General features: G+C 39.1%; 1 protein-coding gene across 1 annotated transcript in view; it reads left to right on the top strand.

Moving 5' to 3' along the window:
- kif18a (kinesin family member 18A) overlaps nt 1-27,314 on the top strand; it is a 101,291-nt gene that overhangs the window by 33,413 nt on the left and 40,564 nt on the right. Inside the window, 5 exon segments of the mRNA XM_020527738.2 lie at nt 9,488-9,664; nt 11,019-11,093; nt 11,338-11,453; nt 15,693-15,855; nt 19,615-19,779. Coding sequence (XP_020383327.2) covers nt 9,488-9,664; nt 11,019-11,093; nt 11,338-11,453; nt 15,693-15,855; nt 19,615-19,779 — 696 coding nt within the window.

Raw genomic sequence — 27,314 nt, 5'->3', positions numbered from 1 at the left:
CCTGATGAAATGCATCCCAGGGTACTAAAAGAGGTGATGGGGGAAATAGCAAATGCACTAGTAATTATTTACCAAAAGTCACTGGACTCTGGGGTGGTTCCAGCAGATTGGAAAACAGCCAATGTGACGCCACTGTTTAAAAAAGGAAGTAGACAAGAAGCAGGTAACTATAGGCCAGTTAGATTAACTTCGGTAGTGGGGAAAATGCTTGAATCTATCATTAAGGAAGAAATAGCAAGACATTTGGATATAAACTGTCCCATTGGGAACACCTAGCATGGGTTCATGAAGGGTAGGTCATGTTTAACTAATTTGGTGGAATTCTTTGAGGGCATTACTTGCATGGTGGACAATGAGGAACCTGTGGATGTGGTATATCTGGATTTCCAGAAGGCATTTGACAAGGTGCCACACCAAAGGCTGCTACATAAGATAGAGTTGCACGGTATTACAGGTAATGTATTGGCATGGATAGAGGATTGGTTGACCAGTAGAAAGCAAAGAGTAGGGGTAAATGGGTGTTTTTCTGGTTGGCGGTCAGTGGCTAGTGGTGTGGCTCCAGATCAGTGTTGGGACCGCAATTGTTTACAATTTACATAGATGATTTGGAGTTGGGGACTAAGTGTGGTGTGTCAAAATTTGCAGATGACACTAAGGTGAATGGTAGAGCAAAGTGTGCAGAAGACACTGAAAGTCTGCAGAGCGATATAAATAGTCTAAGTGAGTGGGCAAAGGTCTGACAGATGGAATACAATGTTGTTAAGTGTGAGGTCATCCATTTTGGTAGGAATAACAGCAAAATGGACTATGTTTTAAATGGTAAAAAAATTGCAGCACACTGCTGTGCAGAAGGACTTGGGTGTCCTTGTGCATGAATCGCTGAAGATGGGATTGCAGGTGCAGCAGGTAATTAAAAAGGCAAATGGAATTTTGTCTGCCATTGCTACAGGGATGGAGTTTAAAAACGGGGAGGCTATGCTGCAGCTGTATAGGGTCCTGGTGAGGCCACACCTGGAGTTTTGGTCTCCTTACTTGAGAAGAGATATACTAGCACTGGAGGGGGTGCAGAGGAGATTCACTCGGTTGATTCCAGAGTTGAGAGGATTGGATTATGAGGAGAGACTGAGTAGACTGGGATTGTACTCATTGGAATTCAGGGTGCAAAGGAGATTTACCAGGATGCTGCCTGGACTGGAGGGCAGGTCTTATGAGGAAAGGTTGAGGGAGCTAGGGATTTTCTTATTGGAGCGAAGAAGGATGAGAGGTGACTTGATCAAGGTGTACAAGATGATGAGAGGCGTAGATAGAGTGGATAGCCAGAGACACTTTCCCAGGGCGGAAATGACTATTATGAGGGGGCATAATTTTAAGGTGATTGGAGGAAGATGGAGGGGAGATGTCAGAAGTAGGTTCTTTATGCAGAGAGTGGTGGGTGGGTGGAATACGCTGCTGGCGGTGGTGGTAGAGTCAGATATATTAGGGACGTATAAGCGACTCTTGGATAGGCACATGGATAATGGGATCTTACAGTAGGATAATAGGTCGGCACAACATCGTGGGCCAAAGGGTCTGTACTGTGCTGTACTGTTGTGTTCTTAATGACCTGTGTACCTGGACAACCAAATCTCTCTAGGCTTCCATTAAAGGTAAAAAGTCCATTGTCTTGTTTTTTCCAAATTGACTGGTCCAATATTTGCCAAGAGTGAAATTCATTTGTCATTTTTTTCCCCATTCACTAACTCTATCAAATTTCTTTACAGAACTAAGTTTCTATCTGTGCTGCTTACAATGATGATAAAAGGCCAGAATTCAACAAGTATAAATAGCATGGAGGGTAGTATGTTTACAGAGTTGCAAAGGTTTGAGGCCATGGAGGGATTTCGACACTCTCTTCCAGTTTACTGTATACATTCTCCATCTTCATCTATGGAAGTCAGCCTTACAAGAATCTAAAACTTCATGTTTTCTCCTTTTAAAATGCCACCTTGAACTATCACTATCGCTATGCTAATGCTATCGCTGTTAGCTAAATGTGTATTTTTTGATAATTATATTTTTAACTATATTTAATATAATTGCAGCACAGTTTCAAGTATATCAGCATATTATTTCATGAAAAAAAATTAAACTGCATAATATAAAATTGCCCAATTGTGCTCATTCATGGAAGATTTACATTCAGTGATAAGCAAATCAGTTTGAGCGGAAGCTTGCGGTGGAGCTGCTGTCTTCAAGCCAGCAATTTTCAGCACAGTTTATGCCTGAAGTGAAAGGTCTTGTTCACCATATTTAAAACTAGTTTTGTTCAAGTTCACTTTCTCACCCAAACTGATTCACATGTTCTGATAACAGTTCAATTAGTCTCTGAGCTGCACAACTCAAAAGGGACTGGATAAGTTGTTCAGTAGCGTGTATGCCTGATATTCCCTTTGAATTTAGCTGGCAATTATTCAAATCCATGAAATTTCAACAACTGATTTTTAGAGACTCGGTGAATTGGATTAGAAGATTCAATATTGGGTACTTGGATCTAATTTTTATTTTCTTTATTCATTAACGGGATGTGGGCATCACTGGCAAGGCAGCATTTATTGCCTATCCCTAATTTCCCAGAGGGCAGTTCAGAGTCAACCACGTTGCTGTGGGTCTGGAGTCGCATGTAGGCCAGACCAGGTGAGGGTGGCAGTTTCCTTCCCTAAAGGGCATTAGTGAACCAGTTGATTGTTGGGAAAAACCCAACAATGGATTCATGGTCATCATTAGACTCTTAATTCCAGATATTTTATTGAATTCAAATTCCACTATCTGCGATGGCAGGATTTGAACCCACATCCCCAGAACATTATCTGGGTCTCTGGATTAACAGTCCAGCAATAATACCACTAGGCCATCGCCTCCCCTACTAGAATAGGGTGAATAGAATCCCCTACTTGCATATATATGCTCACTCATTATAAACCGTAGTCCTGCATATATATGAATGATTATACTTAGTTTCTAAGGGATTATTACCATAGTTTACCATTGACCATAAAGGTGTATATTAGTGTAACTTTACATGTTTTATGCAAAAAACCTGTTTGTCAGTTAAGCTCTTTAACAACTTCTTTTGTCGGAATTGCTGTGCCACTTTTAAGAATTGGAAAGACTTTTTTGGGGATCTAAAATTGATAGCATTAAAGAAATTAAACATTTTGTTTGTTGTCCTAGTTATGCTTTTACAAACTTTCTTTAATATCCAAGGCAGTGAAAATTCTCTCAAGATTGGCATTGAGAAAATCATTCTCTACAAAAGCCAAGCTATCAAACCTAAGAGAGCACGAAAGATTCACAAACCTAACCAGTACCACGTGTGATAGGTTAGTCATTGAAATAGCCATCTGAAACCTTATTTGTCTAAATTACTATCCAAGATTAAATCTTGACTGTGGTCGTGCAGAATGACCTTGTTAGCATTAGAACCACCCGAAGAACAAAAATCAGATTTATTGTTAGACGAGGAAATGTAATATCTCAAAGTTTGTGAGTGACAAAGATGGGTGGGAGGGTGAACTGTGAGGAGAATGCAGAGATGCTTCATTGTGATTTGGACAAGTTGAGTGAGTGCGTGTGCAAATGCATGGCAGATGAAATATTGTAGATAAATGTGATGCTATCCAATTTGGTTGAATAAACAAGAAGGCAAACCCTTATCTGAATGGCGATAGTTTGGGAAAGAGGGAGGTGCAACAAGACCTGGGTGTCCTGGTACACCAGTCACTGAAAGTAAGGATGCCTGTGCAGCAGGCAGTGAAGAAGGCAAAGAATATGTTGGCCTTCATAGTGAAAGGATTTTGAACAGAGGTACAGGGGTGCCAATTATACGGGGCCCTGGTAAGATCACACCTGGAGTGTTGTGTACAATTCTGATTTCCTTACCTGAGGAGGGATGTTCTGGCAATGGAAGAGGTACAACCAAGGTTTACCAGTCTGATTCGTGGAATGTCAGGACTGACATATGAAAAGAGACTAAATCTGTTAGGATCACATTCACTGGAGTTTACAAGAATGAGGGGAAATCTCAGAAGTGTATAATATTTGAACAGGACTAGTCAGGGTAAACACGGATAGATGTTCTGGATGACATGGTAGTCCAGAACCCAGGATCACAGTCTAAGGATGCAGGGTGGGCCATTTTGGACTGAGATTAGCAGAAAATTCTTAAGCCAGTATGTGGTGAATCTGTGGAATTGTCTGCCACAGGAAGCAGTTGAGGCCAAAACATTGAATATTTTCAAGGAGATAGATTTAGTTCTTAGGGCTAGAGGGATCAAAGGATATGGATAAAAGTGGAATCACTGTACTGAATAGGATGTTCATCCATCATCATGTTGAATGGTGGAGCAGTCTTGAAGAGCTAGAAGACCTACTCCTCTTCTGCTTTCACTATTTCTATATCCATTTTGTCAGAAAGGATAAAAATGATGCATATTATTTAAATAGTCAGATGTTTCAAAGCTCTCAGATGCACAGAGCTCTGAATGTCCTAGTTCACGAATTGCAGGAGGTCAAAATGCAGCTACAGTAAGTAATCAGGAAACGAATAGAATGTTATGTTTTATTGCAGAGGGAATTGAATGCAAAAGTAGAGACGTTATGCTCCTGTTATACAGGACATTGGTGAGATCATATCTGGAGTCTGCGTCCAGAATTGTTTACCAGATTTACAGAGAGTGTTAATGAATTGGAAGCAGTTCACTGAGGATTTACTGAACTAATACCTGGAATGAGTGGATTACCTGATGAGGAGAGGCTAGACAGGCTCGGACTATATCGTCTGAAGTTTGAAAGCTTATATTATTGAAGCATATAAAATCCTAAGTGCACTTGACCGTATGGATGTCAAAAGGATATTTCCACATGGGGAGAATCTAGAACTAGGGGTCATAGTTTCAAAAGAAGGGATGACCATTTTAAGACAGATTAGCAATGTTCCCTCTTTTGCAGTCACTTCAAAGTTCCATGCACGACACGTAGTGTTGGCACATCAATCGTGACATTGGATTCCAGGCTCGGACCTAGGAGGCCCGTGCAGCAGGAAAGAAATTTAAAGGGAACACTGATGATGAGGAAACATTTTTTTTTCCTCAGAGTTGAGCCTTTGGAACTCCCTTCTTCAAAATTCAGTGGTTACAGAATCTTTAAATATTTTTAAAACAGTGAAAGATGGATTCTTGATGACCAAGTGGGTGATAGATTATTGGGGATATGCAGGATTGTAGAGTTGAGGTTAAAATCAGACTTGAGGGACCTAATGGCCTACTGTTCATATGTTCAAGTAACACTACTTAACCTGGAGTTTATTAAATTAACTCATAGATGATATATGAACATTGAGTTAAAACCTTGATGAAAGGAAATATGCTGCATATGTTAAATGTCTCATTCACAAGATTATTTTAATAAAGACATTATATTGCATCATAAGCATTAGATTAAAAGAGAATTAGGACCAAAGTTTCAAAAGAGCAGATAGAGATTGTGTACCATTAATCAACGAACATTATCTCAAAAAATTGTCAACAAGAAAATTCAGGTTAACATTCAAAGCAGTAAAAGTTCAAAAATGGACAGTTGTAACAATGGGAAAACAGTAAGAAATTGAATGATAGTACTCCTTCAGTTCTCTCAGGGATAACATTATCAACAGTGATCAAAAACTTGTAACTTTCTTCAATACTTTAATTGTGTTGAAATTTTTGCTTTGGTTATGGAGCAGATTAAATATGTTCACTAAGTCAAACCAATGAACACTTTAAACCAAAGAGAGCTTGCAGGCTCTAGAGTATTAAACAGAAGGGCAATATCATAGGTTATTTTCAGATGACTAAATTTTAAGTTGAAAGTAACAGTGAGATTCTCACTGCTCACCGTTAGTACAGTGAAAATCGGGAAGCAAATTTAAGCAACTTCTCATGCCTAATTAAAGGCTGAAATAAGAAAGTTGCTGTCCATGTTCATAGAATCCATACAGTGCAAATAGAGGCCATTTGGCCCATCGAGTCTGCACTGACCCTTTGAAGAGTGCCACACCTGGACCCACACCCTGTAGCTACTAGCTAACCTGCACACCCTTGGACTCTACATGGCATTTTTACGTATGGCTAATCAAAGTAATCTGCGCATCTTTGGACTGTGGGAGGAAACCAGAGTACCCAGCAGAAACCCATGCAGATACAGGGAGAACATGCAAATTCTAGCCTGTGGCTGGAATTGAGCCCAGGTCCCTGGCAGTGTAAGACAGCAATGCTAATCAGCGTTCCATGATGCTGTCCACTCTCCCAATGCCTGTACTGTACTACACTACTAATAGACTGAGCATTGAAACATTTGGAACAGCTTTTCATTGCTATGAACATACCTGCTAAACTTGAGATAAAGTCAGTGTTCCTTTTTCTAGTGCAAATAAATTTTTGACGAATGATGAGTTTAAATGTGGCCAAATGACCTCTCTGGCACTGAAAATTAAGTGCAATGTCGTTTTCCTTAAACTTTTAATTTTACTAAAGATTTTTTCCAAAATATTGACTTTTACTTTTCCCTCTTGTTTTCTTTCTTCAATTCTGTTTTTCTTTCTCTTAATTTTATTTCCTGTACATTATTTGACATTGAATTATATATTCTAACTTACACTTCCTGATTTAGACTCTGTTCTACCATTAACTATTCTGCAATCTGATCATTTCTGAAGGATCACAATTGCTGATTCTTTTGGTAACCTATTCATCCAGGTCTGAGACCAGAAGCCCACCTGGTTCCGACTCCCACTTTTGTAAAGGGTTTTGAACCAACAGCTTTACAACTAAAACATTCCAGCTAATTGCTTATAAGTGTGCTGATTAATTTGTATATCAAATTGGGTCATGACAATTCCATAGAGGCTGTACACAGAATTATTGCCTCCCACCTCCCCCAAACAGTAGTTGTCTTGTGTGTTTTCCACAGTAACACCTTGCTGAGTTGGTGTCAGACTGCCCACTAAGCAGCACACTTTTCTCATGCAGTATAAGCTGTTGCTCCCTTTGAAATTTGGCATTCTTGTGTATGAATGAATGCAAGATGAAAAGCTTTGGCATTATTTTTTCAGAAATATTCCAACACTGTGCCATAAAGCAAAACTTATCTTCAATCAGTTTAGGTAAACAACTGTTTGATTTTTGGGTTCAATAACATACAGTTATGAATAATATACACTTTCATAATGATTTTTAAAAATATCCCAACGCACTTCACCTAAGTTTGAGAGTGCTGATACAGATATTGAAAAAAGAAAAGCTTTATTATTAAATCGGGCATTATATGAGTTTCATAGGTCAAGGAGGTAACATTGTTTAGGCAGGCTATCCAGCTGAAGAATAACTACTGATCATCCTGTGGCTATGCCTTGGGTGTAGGCACACCCAGTTAAATGTGAACACCACATTTCTGATTTGTGCTTCAGAGGTAGTGAGGAGGCTTTGAGGTGCTAAGAAATGAGTCACTCATCAAGTATTTTGTCTCCCTTTGTAGATGTGTGGTTAAAATCCAGTTTAAAATTTTGGTCAGTGGTATTCAATTACGTTTTTGTGCTTTCTGCTGTTGATGATCACTGCCTAATTTCTGAAAAATTCAAGTTTTGCATGCCACTTGTTAGTCCATCCTGGATGTTATCCTGAATATAGTCAACTGGTGTGAACCGTTTGGTAAGCATTGCAGATGTAGCTGAACTCTAGTATCATTTAGTAGACTTCATTCTGACTTTACCATGGAAATAAGGTCATTCATGAAATAACTTAAAATGACTAAGTCAAGCATGGTTCCTTGAGTAATTTCAACAGTAATTTTCTTAGGCTGCAATGATTGGCCTTCAATAATCTCAAACAACATTTTGGTGAGAAAAAGTTGTTGCTTAGAGATGTTGACGGCTCCTTCCATCACTTTCCTGATTGGAAAGATGCTTGTTTTGTAGTAATGAGTCAAGTCAAAACTTGTCATGCTTTTTCTAGATTGGCCATGTATCTTCCATATTTTTGAGAAAGTTGACATTCTTAATACCATGTTACATTTTCTGGACTATGCTGTAAAACATAGTATTTCTGAACAGAAGCTTTCTATGACATTTCTGAGGGTACTCAACCACATTGCGCAACATGTAATATGTCTATATGTGTATGGCATCATATAAACAAACCTCATGAATTTACTGAACTTTTTTTTATATTGTAGTCGCTGTTACGTGTATTTAGAGATTATAGCTGATGCTGTTGGTTGGAGACATGAATGTTAATCAAGGAGCTAGGAGAGTCACTGACTTCTCATCAAATAATGTCTTAACGATCCTTTAAACCTGCCGCAACAGCAGGCAGAGCCTCTGTGAAGCAAAGAACAGTACAGCACAGTAACAGGCCTTTCGGCCCACCAGGCCTGTGCTGACACATGATGCCTTTTCTAAACTGAAATCATTTGCCTCTATGCAGTCCATATCCCTCTATTCCCTGCCTTTCAGTGAAACTGTCAAGGTGCCTGTTAAATGTCACTGTTGTATCTGCTTCTGCAACATCCTCCAGCAGCACATTCCAGGCACTTACCACCCTCTGTTAAAAAAAATCTTTGCTTTCATATCTTGTTTAAAGTTTTCTCTTCATCCCGTAGTAATGGACATTTCTACCCTGGGAAAAAGGCACCGTCTATCTGTTTTATCCATAATCCTTCATAATTTTGTAAACCTCTATCAGGTTGCCTCTGAGCCTCCAACGTTCCAAGTGAAAATGAGTTTGTCTAATCTCTCCTCATAGCTAATACCTGCCAAACGAGGCAACATTCTGGTAAACCTTTTCTGTGCTCTCTCCAAAGCCTCCACATTGTTTTAGTAGTGTGGAGAGCAGAACTGTAAGCAATATTCCAAATGTGGCCAAACTAAACATTTCATTCTAAATTACTTGCTGAATAAATATTAAGAGTTGCAACTTACATTGTTTGTCCAAGTTATGGAGTAAATTTGAGCTTACACCCTATTGTTGAGGGCCATCCACTACCCTGTTTTATCCTGTTTTGACTGTTCCCTCTAAAATGCAATTGATATATCCTTGCCAAGTTGCAGTTCCAGCACTTCAAAGTTGTAAGAAGTTGATGCTGCTTGATGAGCACCAATTGCACTTTAATCCCATTACAAATACCTATGTCAGAAGAAAAAGAATCCATTCTTCTCTAAGTCACTACTTAGAATTTAAAGGTGCTTTTTAAAGCCTGAAGATCGGCTCAGATTCTCGAAGTAGTACTTGTTGCTGTTTTACTTTACAGAGACTTGTCAAGTTTTAATTTCACAAGGTTCTGTAGAGCCAAGAATTTTCATAAGATGTTGACAGATTTAACCTGCTAAGTTTTCATGTTGAATTAGATGTATTTTTAGCAAAAAGCTAGGCTTAATATCAGTAGAAATTTTCGTTAAGTAACTTTGTTTTTCTTCCAGAAGAAAATCCAGCACATTCCCTACAGAAACAGCAAGCTAACACGACTGTTGAAGGACTCTCTGGGTGGAAATTGCCAGACAATTATGATAGCTGCTATCAGCCCATCCTCTTTGTCTTACGATGACACATATAACACTCTAAAGTATGCCAATAGAGCGAAAGACATCAAATCTTCAGTAGGTTTTTTTTGTGTTTTAGTATTTACTGGATGATCTCCAAAAGCACAACACGTGGTTAAAGACCAATTACAGAAAAAGGAAACCTGGATAAAGATTTAGATATAGTATTGATTTAAAGTTGCGCTTTCTGTCATTGCCTATGTTTTGTCTTTTCTTTTAAGCCATAATCAAATTTAAAATGGTTTGAAATGACATGGAGGTGGAAAATTTACAAGGATATTGCTGGGACTGGAGGGTTTGACTTATAATGAGAGGCTGAATAGGCACTTTTCTCCCCTGGAGCATTGGAAGCTGAGGGGTGAACTTGTAGAAATTTATAAAATCATGGGGGACATAGATAGGTGAATAGCCACGGTCTTTTTGCAAGGGTAGGGAAGTCCAAAACTAGAGGGCACAGGTTTAAGGTGAGCCGGGAAAGATTTAAAAGGGGCCTGAGGGGCAACTTTTTCACACAGAGGGTGGGACGAGTATGGAAAGAACTGCTAGAGGAAATGGTTGAGGCGAGTATAATTAGAACATTTGAAAGATATTTGGACTGGTACAGGGACAGGAAAGGTTTAGAGGGATATGGGCCAAATGCAGGCAAATGGGACTAGGTCAGTTTGGGAAACTTGGTTGGCATGGACGAATTGGACTGAAAGGTCGCTTTTCATGCTGTATGACTCTGACAATTGGAACTTCCATGTTGTAGAGTTTGAGGAACTAGTAAATACAAAACTGGGGTGTTAGAATACCACCACTGGCAGGAGAATTTAATGTGTGGACGTTTATGATACTACAAATGTGGCCTATTAAAGGTGAAAAGTTGAAACAAAGCTCCAACAGAATGTGTGAAAAGTGATTAGACTTTTACTATACAGTAGGTCCAAATAAATCTGGATGTCGAATATTTTGTTTGTAATTCATTGGTATAATTTTGATCTTTTCGTATGTTTGATTCATATGTGTGCGCACTATGCTGTGTGTTTTGCCACATTAAATTAAAATATATATAATTGCATTTAACTCTTAAAATTTAATACAAAGATTTAGTGTAATTTAGTTAAAGCAGGCTGTACATGTGAATTGCAAGACTTTGTGTATTCCTATGAAACGATTGCAATCTGTTCATTATAAAATTTGGGACTTATATTTTGCATGGAATAGGAATGTAAAACTAAGCGAAAGGTTCTCAGATTCCAGGACTGCTGTCTCTCTTTGTCTCTGCAGACATTACTAACGTGAAATTGTCATTTATAAAATATGTACATAATCTTGATTTTTTTTTTATCTTTGATATTATTTTACATGGCATAACTTTGTATTAATTTGTTTTGTTGTAATTTATCCTATTTTCTTGTCACATGTGCAGGTAAGGAGTAATATTTTGAATCTGAATAACCATGTCGGGAAATATGCAAAGATTTGTGAGGAGCAAAGGAAAGAGGTAAGTAGTCGTAATTTTACAAAAACAAACATTTGTCGACCACTGTAGCAAAACAAACTGTTCACAGTAGTATCTCTTATACAGATAAAATATACTTTTATTATACTGGAAAACTTCACCATGTTTCAGTCAAAGAGGGTTTTGGAGAAGTCATGTCCTAAGGCAATGATGGTATGGACAGCTTATACTAGAAGTGATAATTTAGTTCAAGAGCTCAGACCCCTATGTGTTTTGTGTTCCACAGATTATGGAGCTCAAAGAGAGGTTGAAAGCTTATGAGAGTGAAAAATTGTTGTTTCTTAATAACCATGGAAGAGATGTCATTTTTGCTTCAAATTCAAAGGAAACTGAAATAAAAAGGTAAATCTACAAACTGACTTTTTTTGTTTCAGAATGAAAGGTACACTATTTTTATGAGAAATTGCTTTTTTTTTAACTCAACTTCATGCAGAATAGTGGAATAATGTTTTCTTTGCAGATATATAAGGTGTTTAATTATTGATTGACAGGTTTCTTCTCTTTGTCCTTGTTATCTTCGGCCCTTTTGTCCCTGTGCAGCTGCAACAGTTAAACTCAATTGCTTCAGAGTTTGTTTAGCTATCAAATTGAATCTTAAAATAATAATGGCATGTCTCTTCTATGTGAAAGCTGCTTTTATCTTGCTATTATGTCAATAGTTTGATGTGTTTTTGAAATTATATTGTTTAAACTTAAGTTAAAATTTAACAAATGCATTGAATTAGATTTCAACTATGTCAAGAATAGGCAATGAACTACAATAAGACAACTAAAGATGATGCGCCATGGGGCATTATGTCTGCCATCAGAGAGTAACATGTATTTGACCTCTCCTAAGTCATTAATAACTTACAGTCTTTTAATTGAAGGGACAGTTGCCACATCGGCATGCCTATTTTCTGGGAACAGAGAACAGAGCCAATCTCCACCCCTTAGATCTCACCCTGGTCTTCCAGAGTTAACTTCAGGGGAGAATGCAAGGCATATGTACTGTAACTCTGTAATATCGAGGCTCATAGGTGCCCCAGAAACTAGTGGTATTTCCAAGATGCCCACAGAAGCCATGCAAGGGCTTAGCAGTGATGGAAAAACATCCCTAAGAAAAATAGGAATCCTTTTATTTTTCCCCAAAACCGTGGTGATGTTCAAGCCTCTTAGGCTGAACCTTGCTGTTTTCACTCTTCCCTGTCGGGTGGTTATGAAAAAGACTCCATTGGTGGAATTTTCTGGGCTGACTTTTGAAAAGGTGAAGAGAAATGCTTAAATAAAAAACAGAAACTCAGCAGGTCTAGCAGCATCTGTGGACAGAGAAAAACAGAGTTAACATTTTGAGTCCAATATGACTGTCCTTTACAATTGAAAGGAACTGGGAAAGTAGGTTTTTTTATGCTTTTGACATTGGAGAAGAAGCAAGTGGAACAAATAGTGAGGGTGCCCAGAGCAAAAGACAAGGAAGTGCTGAACTTTCATACTGTTAACACCTATTGTTTAATTATTTACACCCAATTTACAACTATATCTCTCCTTTTCCACCCTGGGCACTCCCTTGTCTTCTTCAGTTACTTGGCTCCTTCAATGCCAAGCCACTTCTTTCTTCAAACACTTGCAGTGTGAAGGGTAAAGTCCCTCTATATTGATCACCTCATGAGAAGTCTTATTCCTATGCAGTCAAACTTATTGTTAAACACAAATGTGAGTCCTGACCAGGCCAACAAGCTTGTCCAACTGAGGCAGCCACACTGGCTGCATCAGCAAACTTGACTGGACAGGCAAGCGGGGCTAAATTCGAAAGGCCATCTTTTTGTGTTGTGTCCTTGCCCCTTGCAAACTTTTGGTGAAAGGCTATCCAATATGTATGTTTCCTGAGTTATGATGAAAGATCAGGACCTGGATGGTGTGTGAGCTGCTGAGTATTGTAGTTCCTTTTATGCTTGAAGTGTTCTCCCTGGTGAATGTAACAGAAGCAGTACCACAATGGTGTCAATAGTGGTACCTTGGTAGCTGCAATGAAATGACAGACATTGATTGCAGGTAAGTTGTCTGACCTCCAACCTCATGTGTAATAATGTTTTATGTGGGTAAGCTTGTGATGCTAATTCTCATTTATAGGGGCTGGAAGCAATGAATTAACAGTGCTACATACCCTGACAAAGTGAGCAGATCATTTGTCTTCATGTGGTACTGAAGCCAGATTCTCTAAAGGCATCGGTCAGCATTGACCTCCACAATCACTTCTGCCGAGGCTGCCTTTGACAGTTGGGAAGGCTTCTTGTTCCCATCTTCAGGAAAAAACAAGACTTCCCTTCTCTCCTGGACAGCCTTCAGGGCAACCTCCAAAGAGGCATTTCTAAAATGTGGTGCCACCTTTCATCTGATCTCTGATATATCTAAACTGGATGAGGATGATGAGCAGAAGCTAATTGATGCATCTGGGTTACAAAGAGTGAAGTGCTGCCTGGTTGCACTTTTAATACGAAACCTAGAAGATTCTGCAGGCTTTAGAACATCCTCATAAAACTTGTCATTTTACGTGCATGAATATGTAATTCTGCAAAACTTGACCCATCCCTGACCAGAAGTCCCTCCCACCTTTGCTCTCTCCTCCACATTTGGTCTCAGAAAAAGAAAATACCATCCCATTGCACTAATTTGAAGAACTTACAAGGTTCCCCTATTTTCCTGATCAATATTTAATGTCAATAAAAATCCCTAAAACAGAATTGCCGTGGTAATTGTCTCATTTCTATTTGAGAGACTGCCCCCTGAAACAATTTGACCAATGTGTTTCCTATATTGGAACATTGACTAGACATCATGGTTAGTTGCACCTTTGTGAGTGCTGGTGGCCTTGAGAAATCTGGAGGAGAACTGTGTGCAAAGCATTCAGCCTCTGACCAGCCCTCTTAGCCATGTGGCTAGTCTGTCTCTTTTCAGTGGGGACCCCAGAATATTGATGGTGATAGATTTGGTGATAAAGGCTTGGGATATTATGTGGTAGAAGTGATATATAAATACAGTTTGTTTTGAAAATCAAGGGCAGTTGGTTAGATTCTTCCTGGAGATGGTTGTGCCTAGCACTTCGATCACATTTCAGTTCAAGGCTTGATGTTGACCTAGTCAAGTTGTGAGTGGACCATGTAATGGAAAAGGTAATTGTTTGGTAGTTAACTTTTTGGAGGTCAGCTCACTGGCCTAGTCTCAGTAGTTATTTTAAACAAATTTGCGCTTGAGTTAGTCATTATCTGAAACACATTTCCTTGTTATTAACTGAATATGGTTCAGTGAAAAGCACTTTTGCCTCAGTGTCAAGGGCTTGTGTGTTCACTCCTACTCCAGGACTTGGACTCAACCACATAGACTGACATAACAAGGTGTAGAGCTGGATGAGCACAGCAGGCCAAGCAGCATCATAGGAGCAGGAAGGCTGACGTTTCGGGCCTAGACCCTTCATAGTCCAGTTTTTTCATTATCTGAGGAATCGCGATTATAGCTGAACATTGCAATTGTCAAGCCGCACATCTGACTTTCTAATTATTTTTGATGTTAAAATTAAACTAACAATAACTACATGATCTGAATGTGCATTCAAAGTTTTTTTTTAAATAGCTTTTCATTTTGTTTTAGGAACAATGATTTATGATAAGGATAAGGAGTAGACAGGCTGGGTGGTTAATAATTACTATCCTGTTATAACTTATATGAAGAGTTTGGTTGGATGTTTTTCACTAATTTTGATGGGCACATATGTCTAACAAATATTGTCAGAACTTCTGCTTTGCTGAATATATGTAAAATCTTATTTAAAAGTGCTCTATATTGCATGTCAAAATAGCTGCAAGAAGTCTGACGTTGTGGCAGCACAGCTCAATTTTATAATTTGTCAAAATGGTCTTGCTCATGTTTCACAACAAAATTAGGTTTGTGAATTTCAATAACTGATATATAATGGTAAAAGCGTAAGCAAAGACTGAGAAAATTCCTTTTTGTTGGTGAGTAATAAACAGATTGATGTGGAATTGTTTAAAACAACATAAATTATTTACAAGTTTGCATATAAAAATTATGGTGATTTGGTGCCAGTAAACAAAGTCCTGAACTGTTAAAAACAACACTATAGCTTTGACAACAGCAGTAGAAAATTTGAAGTATTAATGGGTCTTCTCAGCAGTCTCTTACATCAGTAGTTGGAACACACAGTAGTTCTGAGAGATGTAAATGTCTCTGTGTATCAATATTTTAAGACTCAACACAAGCCATGTACGTCAGAGTAAGATTCCAGAGTATAGTCACGTCTTTAACTTTTTAAAACAGCTAATGCTATTTTATGTGCGAAACATCAGAATAAGTTAGAATCATTGAGGTCTACAGCACAACTTATAAGAATTGCTGCAAATATGTCAGACCAATTCTGAAAATGGGCATCAATGGACATAATACATAAAGTCTTAATAAAGCACTTGATGTACTTGGGAATAAATAATTTTCAGAATTCAACTGAACTTTTATTTCAAATCCTCAGTAAAACAATTAAAAAACAAATGGCAGCATAATGTTGTACATGGTTGTCTTCTTCTTTTCCAGATTTGAAGGTGTCCTTGAAAATATCTTCAGCAAACGACGCAAAATCAGAGTAACCTGTTTAGATTTAGAGCTGAGACTGAAAGAAATGGAACTAAAAATGTATTATTATAAACGGCACCAGCAATATGCCAAACTGTTTTCCTGTGATCATGTAATGGAAAAGGTAATTGTTTGGTGGTTAACTTTTTGGAGGTGGGAAAATTGACCTACCAGCTCACTGGCCTAGTCTCATTAGTTATTTTAAACAAATTTGCGTTTGAATTACTCATTATCTGAAACACATTTCCTTGTTATTAACTGACTATGGTTCAGTGAAAAGCACTTTTGCCTCAGTGTCAAGGGCTTGTGTGTTCACTCCTACTCCAGGACTTGGACTCAACCACATAGACTGACAACAAGGTGCAGGGCTGGATGAACACAGCAGGCCAAGCAGCATCATAGGAGCAGACTGACAGTCCAGTTTTTGCAGTATTGAGGAAAAGCTGCACTTTCAGAGATTCAGCCTTTCAAATGAATCATTAATGTGAGGATCTGTCTCTTTCAGGTGAATGTGAAAAAAGCCTGGCGCTATTTCAAAGAAGAGCAGGGAAATCATTCCCAGTGTTCTGGCCAATATCAGTCAACATCACAAAACCTGATTGTCCAGTTGTTATCACATTACTGTTTGTGTTGTATGCAAACTAGCTGGTACTTTTTCCACATTACAATTGTGATAAGAGTTTAAAACTACTTAATTCACTGTAAAGTGATTTGGGATGCACAGTCACTATGAAGCTTGCTATTTAAATCCAAGTCTTTTAGTGTTTATTAAAATGACGTCAAAGGATGATACAGACCTTGCATATAATGTTTTCTATGCACAAAATGCTTGCACCCTTAACTCCAGGCAGGAATAAGGGAGATGCAAAATCAAGGTATTTTGCAAGTGAATGTGTTAGACCACAGTCATACTATGATCACTATAATGAAATACAGCACAATGGATTTAAATTTGTGAAACCCTGCAATTAAGTTGAAAAATAACAAATTTCATTTTTGACATGGTTAAGTACATAGTGTCACATGCTACACAAGTCCTGTTGTATGCAGCTATAATATAGTAGGGTCTATTTTAGTCCTTTATGTTGAGCCAAGGGCATTCATTAACGATAAAGGTGTTTTGTAAAGTAGGTAGAAGCTATTTTGTTTGTTTTGACATGTGTCCCTGTTTACTTTTTATACTTTCTACTGCACGCACCAGGTATAAGATGCAAATGTTATTTTGATTTTCATATGTTCTTGTTGGAGTCAAGGACTTTAAAACCTTTCAATCTCTTACAAATATGCTTTAGTTTTGCACATTGCATGACGAGAATGAACAAGTAGCTGTGTGATGAGATTGAATCTCCCTCTCATAGTGCTTCTCTTGCATCCAGTACAGCTCAAACTGAATTTTTAATAAGAAGCACCTTGGCATAACCTGCTTTTGGAGATACAAACTGCTTCTCCCATCCTTTGTGTTACCAGTGAAAGGATTATTTGTGTGTCTGAGGGAGCCATTTACAAACTGAATAATTTCAATGATAACAGGGTATGTTAAAGGGTCCTACCCTATTTGTGAAGAATACACCAGCACAAGAATGTTTTGATGGAGACTGTTTATTGATTGTACTTTCCACTCTAATTGTTTCCCTCCTTGTGCTGGCTGGCTCTTTTTCCTAAACATCTGAAGTCTTATTTTACAGGTCAACTAAAAGTAAAATGAGACCGCTCCATAGGGGCACTGTAATTTGAATAACAATTTTAAAGAAATCGTATGAAAATCACAACAAAATGCCATTTGATTGGGTAAAAATACACTGGTATACATATCTAAATAATTTTTTAATCCACCTGATCATACTTGTTGACACACCTGGTTCAGGCAGGACTTGAACCCAGACTTTCTGGTTCAGAGATGGGATGCTACCACTGCACCACAAGATTATTGCACATCTGAGTTGTTATCATAAAATAGAATCCCTACAGCGTGGAAGCAGCCCATTGAGTCCATACTGCCTCTCCAAAAAGTATCCCACTCAGACCCACCTGCCTACCCTATTCCTGTAACTCTACATTTCCCATGATAATACAGCTAGCCTGCACACCCTGGATACTATGGACAATTTAGCATGGCCAATCCACCCAACCTGCATATCTTTGCACTGTGGGAGGAAACCGGAGCACCCAGAGGAAACACATGCAGTCACAGGGAGAATGTGCAAACTCCACACAGACGATCACCCAAGGCTGGAATCGAACCCGGTCCTTGGCACTGTGAAGCAGCAATGCTTCAAACATGTTATGACACATCTCTGGGGCAGGTTGGAATTGAAGAACCACAACTATTGTGGCAGATATTTTCTAATCAAACTGTTCAGGGATGTCATTACACACCTCCAGAGCAGATGGGACTTGAACCAAGGCCTTCTTATCCAGAGACAGGGACACTACCAATGTGTCACAGAAGCCCATTACTACCACTGCTCAGGTATTTTTAATTAACCTTATCAGAGATGTTGTTACACACCTCTAGAGCAAGTGGGACATGAACCCAGGTTTCCTGGCTTAAAGGTAGAGAAATCACCACTGTACCACAAGAGTCCTCCAACAAGCACTGAGGACTTTTATCTGAGACAGCCCTGACTTACTTAAATAAATTAAGGAGCAAATTCCAGTTGCAGACATCTTGAGTTAAGATGTAAATTTAACACCACCAATATGCAGATACTTGCCTATCAATACCCAACACCTGTTTACTTTATTGCCTTCAACTGTTAAATAATTAACATCCATCAGCAGGATCTATTCGTTACTAACAAGTTGTGGAGGAGATTCCTTTGCTCCAATATTCACACATTGCACCTGGATGTGGTATTTTTAACTTTTCTGTAGTATGGAAATCAAATTGAAAATGTATAAATGTGAAGTATAAAGAAATAAGGTTAGAATTTTTTCATCTAAGAGAGAACAATTGAGTAACTTATATTTAAGGACAGATATTTCATTGGAGGCAGTTCAGAGAAGGTTCAGTAGGATGATCTTATGGGGGAGGGGGGAATTGTCATAAGAGCATACGTTAAACAGGTTGAGACTCTACTTGGAATTTAGCAGAATGAGAGGTGATCTTATTGAAACATAGAATTCTTAAGGGGCTTGACAGGGTAAATGCTGAGAGGATATTTCTCCTCATGGGAGAGTCTAGGGCAGGAGTAACTTGTCTTAGAATAAAGGGGCATGAATTTAAGGCTGAGATGATGGGGAATTTATTCCCTCAGACAGCTGAGAGCTTTTGAAACTGCTTGCCACAGAGAGCTGTGGATGCAGAGTCTTTTGTGTATATTTAAGGCTGAGATAGATTCTCGATCAATAGGGGAATTGAGGGTTATGGAGAAAGGGCAGGAAAGTGAATGCAAGGAATGTTGGATCAGCCATAATCCTATTGGATGGCAAGACAAGCTGAAAGGGCTCAACAATGTATTCATATTTTTAATTCTTATCGTCTTCAAAGTTTCCCTGCCAGGTGGAGGCGTGGTTTGTTGTGTACATGTTGGGAAGGCAAGGAATGGATTCTAATTAGAATCCTGACATTATCTTGTCGTCTTCTGGCTTTGTTCCAAAACCTGCTGTACTCTTGATGTATGTTAGCAGCTGCTGAGAGTGCACTTTATGATCACCAACATCTTGAATTAAATGTACTTTTTCTTGTGATTATGGAGTGTGACCCCTGCTGAAAAAAATAAAACCCTAACGTGGTGTTTCTGTTGTTTTAAAACATGAAGCTCTTTCTTTAGAGTCCTTTTAAGATTAATGAATTTTTGCAGTACTGCTAATTCTTTTAAAAATGAATTTCGTCTTTCATAGCTATTTGATTAACTTAGCATTATACCTATCGCATCTTTAGGCACGTTGCAAGCATGAACGTAGGCTGGCATCACTAATCACACAACACCAGCATATTCAACAGAAGCTGGAAACTGTGGAGAAAATGCTTGAAGAAAACAGTAACTGGTTGCACCGTGTGGAAAATGAAATGTGTTTATTCGGCCAGGACGGAAAGATGCCTCAGGTAGAACTAAAATAATTGATCCTTATCCTTTTTGTACTTTAAAATTTTTCATATTGTACAATATACGATGTTTTAATCTGTTGTTACATGTAAGCCTCTTTGAGACTATATATTTTGTTCCATGATTGTCTCACTGGAGATCTTCCCTCCACGGCTCCCCAAGCTTTCTCTAACTTCAAAGAGCTCCCTTCTGTCTTTTCTCAAAAATCCCCAAACAAAATCATCCTGACAGGTGCATTGTTTGTTTCAACTGGTGTCTTTCTATCTCAACTCTATTTTATCTCTCTCTGTTTCAGGCTTTTCCCAACTACTTTCATCATTGTTCTGATTACCTCTGCCAGTTGATCAATTTCCTGTACCTAACCACCTTTTCTTCACTTTGGGTGTGCAGTCTGTCTGCATTTCTGTCCAATGTCCGAATAGTCTGAGGGCTGACTGTTTCTCTTTGAAAGAATGTCTGAACAGTCCCCATCCACCACCATCCTCCTCCACCTGTGGAGTTCAGTCTCAATTTGATGAACTTCTTTAAATTGCCTCAGTTTCTCCAAATAAAATGTGAGCTTCTGGGTACCCAAACATCACCAGGGAGTGTCTTCTAGTGGGAAATGTGGCACATACCTTGTTCTAGTCCAACTTGGGAGCACCCTCCCACAATTCTTCCTTTGATATATTTATAACTGTCTCAGTGCTGCTTTCTGTCCTATCTGGAACTGGAAAATTTAGTCCATTTTCCTTCCAATTTTCATCCTCCTCACAGCTTCACACTTCTTCCCTCCCCTTACTTGACTTCTCTTTCCATTTCCAGGAACAGACAGCCTACTCAGTTTCTTTAGAAACTCACTGACTCCTGCAGTTACAATGTCTACGCTTACGCATGCCCTGCTTTCTTTAAGGGTTGATTGATTGATTTATTTATTGTCACGTGTACCAAAATACAGTGAAAAGCTTTGTTTACGAGCAGTACAGGCAGATCACAGTAAGCAAAGGATGTAAAGATCAAAAAGATTTAGACAGAGCCATACAGCTAACATTGCACAGGGCGTGTGCTAGGCAAGACCAACGTTAGCAAGATCAGCATTATTTGAGGCTAGAGACTCCATTCATCAGTCTAATAACAGCCATGAAGAAGCTGTTCCTGAATCTGCTTGTGAGCATGTTCAGGCTTCTGAGTCTTCTGTCTGACAGCAGAGGTTGTAGGAAATCATTACCAGGTCACTGATGTTGGCAGCATTTCTGCGGCAGCGAGCCATGTAAATGGTGTCCATGGATAGAAGGTTGGCTTCCGTGATCTAGGCTGTGCATAGCACCTTCTGTAGTTTCTTATAGTCCTGGGCAGAGTAGTTGCCATAACAGGCCATTATGCACCCAGACAGTATGCTTTGAATGGTACATCTGTAGAAGTTGATGAGTGACCTTATGGACTACATTCCATTCTCCCTCTTTCTCTTCCTCTGTTACATATGTTTTGATGCTAGCTTCCACAATGGTTTTTCTAACATAACTTTCTGCTTCCTCACCCAATTTAACAGGGTCCTCAGCTGTGTACAATTTACTTCCTGAACATCTGCCCTCACCCATTCCAATCCCTCCGGGGACTCTGATAGGCTTCCAATTGTCCAAGCTTTCCACCCAACCAACACTCGCCATTCAACCACCTCAGCATAATGCCAAACTCATCTTCCTTGCCTCCTGTCCCTTCCCGGCATTCCACAATGACCATTCCCTGCACAGCACTGATCCATTTCTCCATCACTATTCTCCCCTCACCCCAATACCTCTCGTCTTAAGCATTGCACTCTGACTCTCCTCCCTGCACCACATCACCTTTCCATGCAGCCACAAATGGTGCAACATTTGACCCTTTACTTTCTCATTGTTCAAAGCCCCAATTAATCCTATAGGTCGTCACAGCAAATTATTTGTACTTCTTTCAATGTAGTCCACTGCATCCGCTGCTCATATTGCAATCTCCAAACATAGGGAGACCAAACATAGACTGGGTGACTGCTTTGTAGAGCAGCTCTGGTCAGTCTACAAGTGTGACCCAGAACCTTCCAGTCCCTTGCAATTTCAATGTATCCTCTTGTTCCCACACTCGCATATCTGACATAGGCCTATCACAGTTTTCCAATAAAATCCAACACAGCTGAAGGAATAGCACCTCACTTTACAGCCTTCCGAATCAACAGTTTCAAACCATGAATTCTGGTCTCCATTTGATGTCCAACCCCAGTGTCTGTGGTTTGTTTTCCATCGTTCTGCTTTCAATGTTTAGAACCTACTATGGACCTATATCATGCCTTCATTACAACTATTGCTATTTCCTTTGTCTTTTGTTCTGTAGCACCTTCGATTTCCCTCCCTGATATGCCTTTTTGTTCCATTTGACACTCCCACTTCTCACAGCATAAACCCATAACTTTTCTACACCTGTTAGTTCAGAAGAAAAGCCATTGGACTCAACTGGTTTTCTGTCTAGATGCTGCCAGATCTTCTCAGTTTCTCCAGCACTTTGTTTTTATTTCAGATCTCCAACACCGACTATATTTTGCTGTTAATATGTTATACCTCCATATGATTAAAAATAATTACTTGCTGAAGTCGAATTAGGTTCACACTTTTTTTTTTCCTTCATAAAATGAAATTGAATTCAAACACCTGAGCTGAAATAACATTTTGACTTTTAGAGTATGCATAATTCCAGAAGAAGGTTGATTCTGTTGATTGCAACAAATTGATATCTTAATACTTGTTATATTGCTTTCATTCATTCATGGGGTGTAAGCATCTTTGGCTAGATTATCATTTATTGTCCATCATTAATTTCCTCTAAGAAAATGCTGGTGAGCCATCTTGAACTATTGCTCCCCTTGGGGATGTAGGTATGTCCACAGTGCTATTAGGAAAGGAGTTCAAGGATTTTTTTGGCACAGCGACAAAAAAAGTGGCTCCATTATTACAAATCAAGAGCTTGGAGGTGGACTTGTAGATGGGGGTGTTCTGTGTGTCTGCTGCCTTTGTTCTTCTAGAAGGTGGGGGTCACTTGTTTGCAAAGTGTTGTCAAAGGAGCCCGGAGGTGAGTTACTGCGCTCAAATGTGTAGATGGTACGCACAGCTGCCACTGAATATAGATGATGGAAAGAGTGACTTAAAGGTGATGGATGGGGTGCCAATTAAGTGGGCTACTTTGTCTTGGATGTTGTTTTATCTTATTCTTGCATGGATTGTGGGCATTTGAGGCAAAGCTGGTATTTGTTGCCATTCTCTAATTGCCCTTGCATCCAAAAGGTAGAAATTTGTCTGTATTGTTTGCAGAGGTACTGCAAAAGATTGCAAGGATCCTTCTGTTTTTTGTACTTAAAAGGAGAATGCTTAACTTTAAGATGTGCCCTAGTTCTTGATGAGCCGACGAAGAGAAACCTCCTTTCGGCATCTAGCCTGTCAAGCTCCCCCTTCGGAATCGATATGTTTCAATAAGATCACCCTCTCGTTCTTCTAAATTCCAATTAGCTTTCTCTCATAAACTAAGCTGTCACATTGGGTGTCAGCCTGATTAACCTTCTTTGAACTTTTTCCGATGCAAAAATGTCCCTTCTTTGTCAGTTTAGAAATACAAGTCCCTTTTGTTGTGGACCAGACCAAACCCCCTTCAAATAGATCAAGAAGATAGCCTAGACCCTAACTTTTATCTTACATAAAGGCACCGTAAAGTAATGTGCTGTGTTCCAGATGTAATTTGATTGTTTACATTACTTGGCTTTAAGTAAAACACACTTTTTTCTTAAACCCACTTAAAGTATAAACAAAAGAAAACTGGTATAATTTTAACTCTTAGAAAACTTAACAGAATATTAAATTATTTAACTACTAAACAGCAATTGTTTCTAATATATTAACATCTCAGGTTCCGGCACACAATTCTTTGACATTTGCGTCACGTAGACAGGTTGCTTAAGAAGGTGTTTAGCACGCTTGCCTTCGTTGCTCAGACCTTTGAGTGTAAGGAGAGGTTGGGTAGGCTGGGACTTTAACTGAAGCGTAGGAGGCTGAGGGGTGACTTTATAGAGTTTTATAAAATCACGAGGGGGTACAAATAAGGTTAATAGCAAATGTCTTTTCCCTAGGGTGGAGAATTTCAAGACTAGGGAGCATATTTTTAAGGTCAGATAAGAAAGATTTTGAAAAAGACATGAGAGGCATCTTTTTACAGACTGGTTTTTGTATGGAATGAACTTCCAGAGGAAGTGGTGGATGCGGGGACATAACAACATTTAAAAGACATTTAGTAAGTACATGAATAAGAAATGTTTGGAAGGATATGCGCCCAGTGTAGGCATGTGGGACTAGTTTAATTTGGGATTATGGTCAGCATGGACTGGTTGGACCGAATGGTCTGTTTCCATGCTGTATGACTCTATAAACACACCCTTGGCAAAGGCAAATTCAGTAAATAGATTGTTTCACATGTGATGCTCCTCCAAGCCAGTAGAAAGGAGCGCCAAGAGAAACTCTGGTAGACAGAGGGAGAACTCCAGCTTTTTGCTGTGGCCAAGAGAAGCCTAGCAGCTTCCGCAGCCAACTTCAAAACTTCCACAAATGCTGAAAACTAAACTAAAACTTGGTTCTGTGGGGGTCTGACTCCATTCATTCATGCTGCTTCTATTGTTCTAATTTAAACAAAATCCCTGGAGCCTCATAAGCTGTTTACTTTATTGGCTTGGAAGAGACAGCTCATCACCTGTGGTTCAAAACCTGTCTCGTCTTTTTTTTTAAAAAAGACAATGTATAACTCTTAAAGCCAGAGTATTGTCATACTTTAAAGATAAACCAGAACAGCTCCTGATTGAGAGCACGTGATGTTCAGTGGGCTTTGTTTTTAGATTCTGATCCAGGAGACTAGGGTTTACTTCCCACTTGTTCCAGAGGTGTGTACTAATATGTCTGAACAAGTTGATTAGAAATTATATAAAGATCTAGCTTCTTAGGAGGCTGTTGTGGTCCAGAGGTAGAGCCCCTACCTTCAGCCAGGAAGCCTGGTTTCAAATCCTGCCTGATCCATAGTTGTCTGATAACATCTCTGAACGGGTTGATTTTAAAAATACCTAGTTTCTTATGGTGACCAATTAGTTTATATGGTTAGAGCATGGTGCTAATAACACAAAGGTCACAGGTTCAATTCCATATTGGTCAATGTTGCTGGCTTCCACACCAACCTTTAATTCTTAGGGTTTTTGTGGCAAAGTGGTAGTGTCCTTAGCTCTGAGCCAGGATTCTGGGGTTCAAGTCCCACCTGCTCCATATGTGTGTAATAACATCTCTGAATAGGATGATCAAAAAATATCAAAGACCTGGTGTCTTTGCAAAAGGTTAACGGGGTAACAGTTAGCACTCCTGAATTCAAATCCAGTAGTTTTGAGTTAAAGTCTTGTTGTTACATTGACCCTTAGCAGGCAGCATTTCCAATCATTTTCTAATTGAGTGATTTGGTGGTGGAAAAACAAACATGTTCTTCCCCAGTGGGCAGTTGGCTTTTGGACAGGCAAAGAATCCAAAAAAAGGAAGGGAGATACTGGTGTTGGTACTAATTCATGGATTTACAATAAAACCCTTGTAAACGTCTGAAAATCTTTTGTTGCATAATTCAACATATAGATGCCAGTGTGTTAGACATGGTAGGAGAGGATTAACCTTGATCTCTTCAAGTGGGAAGATGAAGAAAGCGGAATGTAATCCCTGTTCCCGACAGTTCCCAAAGCTCATGGTGGCTCTTTAAAGTAAAATGGCTTGAGTTATGATGCAGGATTAAAAATTATGATTAGCCACCAATGTTTTTGTAGTTGGAATGAAATGAGCAGTAGAAAACTGCCTCAACTCACTTCTCTAGCCAAGAAGAAACAAGGTATGGCTTTGATTTATTCCTTATCAGGAAGGAGTAAACTTAGAAATATTTTCGGAACCAAATGTGACTGAACTGGATACTGAAGTGGAATTGCAGGTTCTAATTTACAGACAACATTTACAAAGCATGAAAACAAGCCTGCAGGACTTGGTCAATAACTGATAAATTTAAGGAGATGGGCAATTATTCCGCAAGACTTTATAATGAAGTTTGAGGAGTTATAAAAGCCTACAGAAACTCGATCTAGACATTCCAGGGTCAGTGCAGGTGTTTAAACTATCAGACAGCACACAAATTTCGGACATGAACAGACTTTTGGTTTTGTCAGCTGTTCAACTTCATAGTGATAACTCTTACTTTAAACAGATGACTGCAGCTGTACAGTACAGTTTGAGAGAGATAAATCGTTTCCAGCTTCCTTTGCACAACACTTTTTAGGAATTGGGAGAATGGAAGTCTCTGTAATTACTGACTCTCATCGTTAAAGGAGACCTAGTTACGGGCATTTGTACAAGATGGAATTGCTGAAAGACGTTTTGAGGGTTTTTAAAGTAGATTACTGAATCAAGAAAAAATGCAAGATTGGGGTGCTAGCTGACAATAAATCATGGGGAATAATCAATATGTATTTCCTGTACAATTTTTAAATTTTGCTGTCAAGAATTGTCCAAGAATCAACAGTCAGTTATTTAGAACATTGAACAGTACAGCACAACAACAGGCCTTTTGGCCCACCACGTCTGTGTCAACCATGATGCTATTTCTAAACTTCCCATCTCCCTGCACATGGTCTGTATCCCTTTATTCACTGCCTGTTCATGTGTCTGACTAAATGCCTCTTAAACTTTGCTGTAGTAGAAGCAAATACAACCACCCCTAGCAGCATGTTCCAGATGCCTACTACCCACTGTGTTTTAAAAAAAAAACCGTTCCTCGCACATTTCTTATTCACATTTCCCCCTCTCTACCTTAAACCTATCCTACTCATTTGGCATTTCCGCCCTGGGAAAGAGACTGACTATCCACCCTATCCATGCCTCTCATAATTTTATACACTTCTGTGGGTTGCTCAGCAGCCTTCATTGATCTAGCAAAAACAATTGAAGTTTGTCCAATCTCTCCTTATAGTTAATACACTCCAATCCAGACAACATGCTGATAAATCTCTTCTGCACCCTCCCCAAAACCTCCATATTCTTCTGCTAATGTAGCAACCAGAACATTGCACAATACTCCAAATGTCGCCTGATCAAAGTCTTATACAGTTGCAACATGACTTGCCAACTTTTCTACTCGATACCCCACCGATGAAAGGCAAGCATGCTGTATGCCACCTTTACCACCTTATCCACCTATGTTGCCACTTTCAGGGAGCCAATATCACTGTGTATATTAATGCTGCTGAGGCGCCAGCTATTTACATTATACTTTCCTTTTGCATTTAATCTCTCAAGATGCATCACCTCACTCTTATCCAGATTAAACTCCATTTGCCATTTCTGCTTACATCTTTCCAGCTGATTTACATCCTGCTGCATCCTTTGATATCCTTCCTCGCTATTCACAACTCCACCAATTTCATGTCATCTACAAACTTCCATTTCAGACCACCAACATTTTTGTCCAAATCATTTGT

This window comes from Rhincodon typus, chromosome 17 (assembly GCF_021869965.1).
Source record: "Rhincodon typus isolate 14 chromosome 17, sRhiTyp1.1, whole genome shotgun sequence".
Classification (NCBI taxonomy): Eukaryota; Metazoa; Chordata; class Chondrichthyes; order Orectolobiformes; family Rhincodontidae; genus Rhincodon; species Rhincodon typus.
This window is presented reverse-complemented; position numbering and strand designations above follow the sequence as displayed.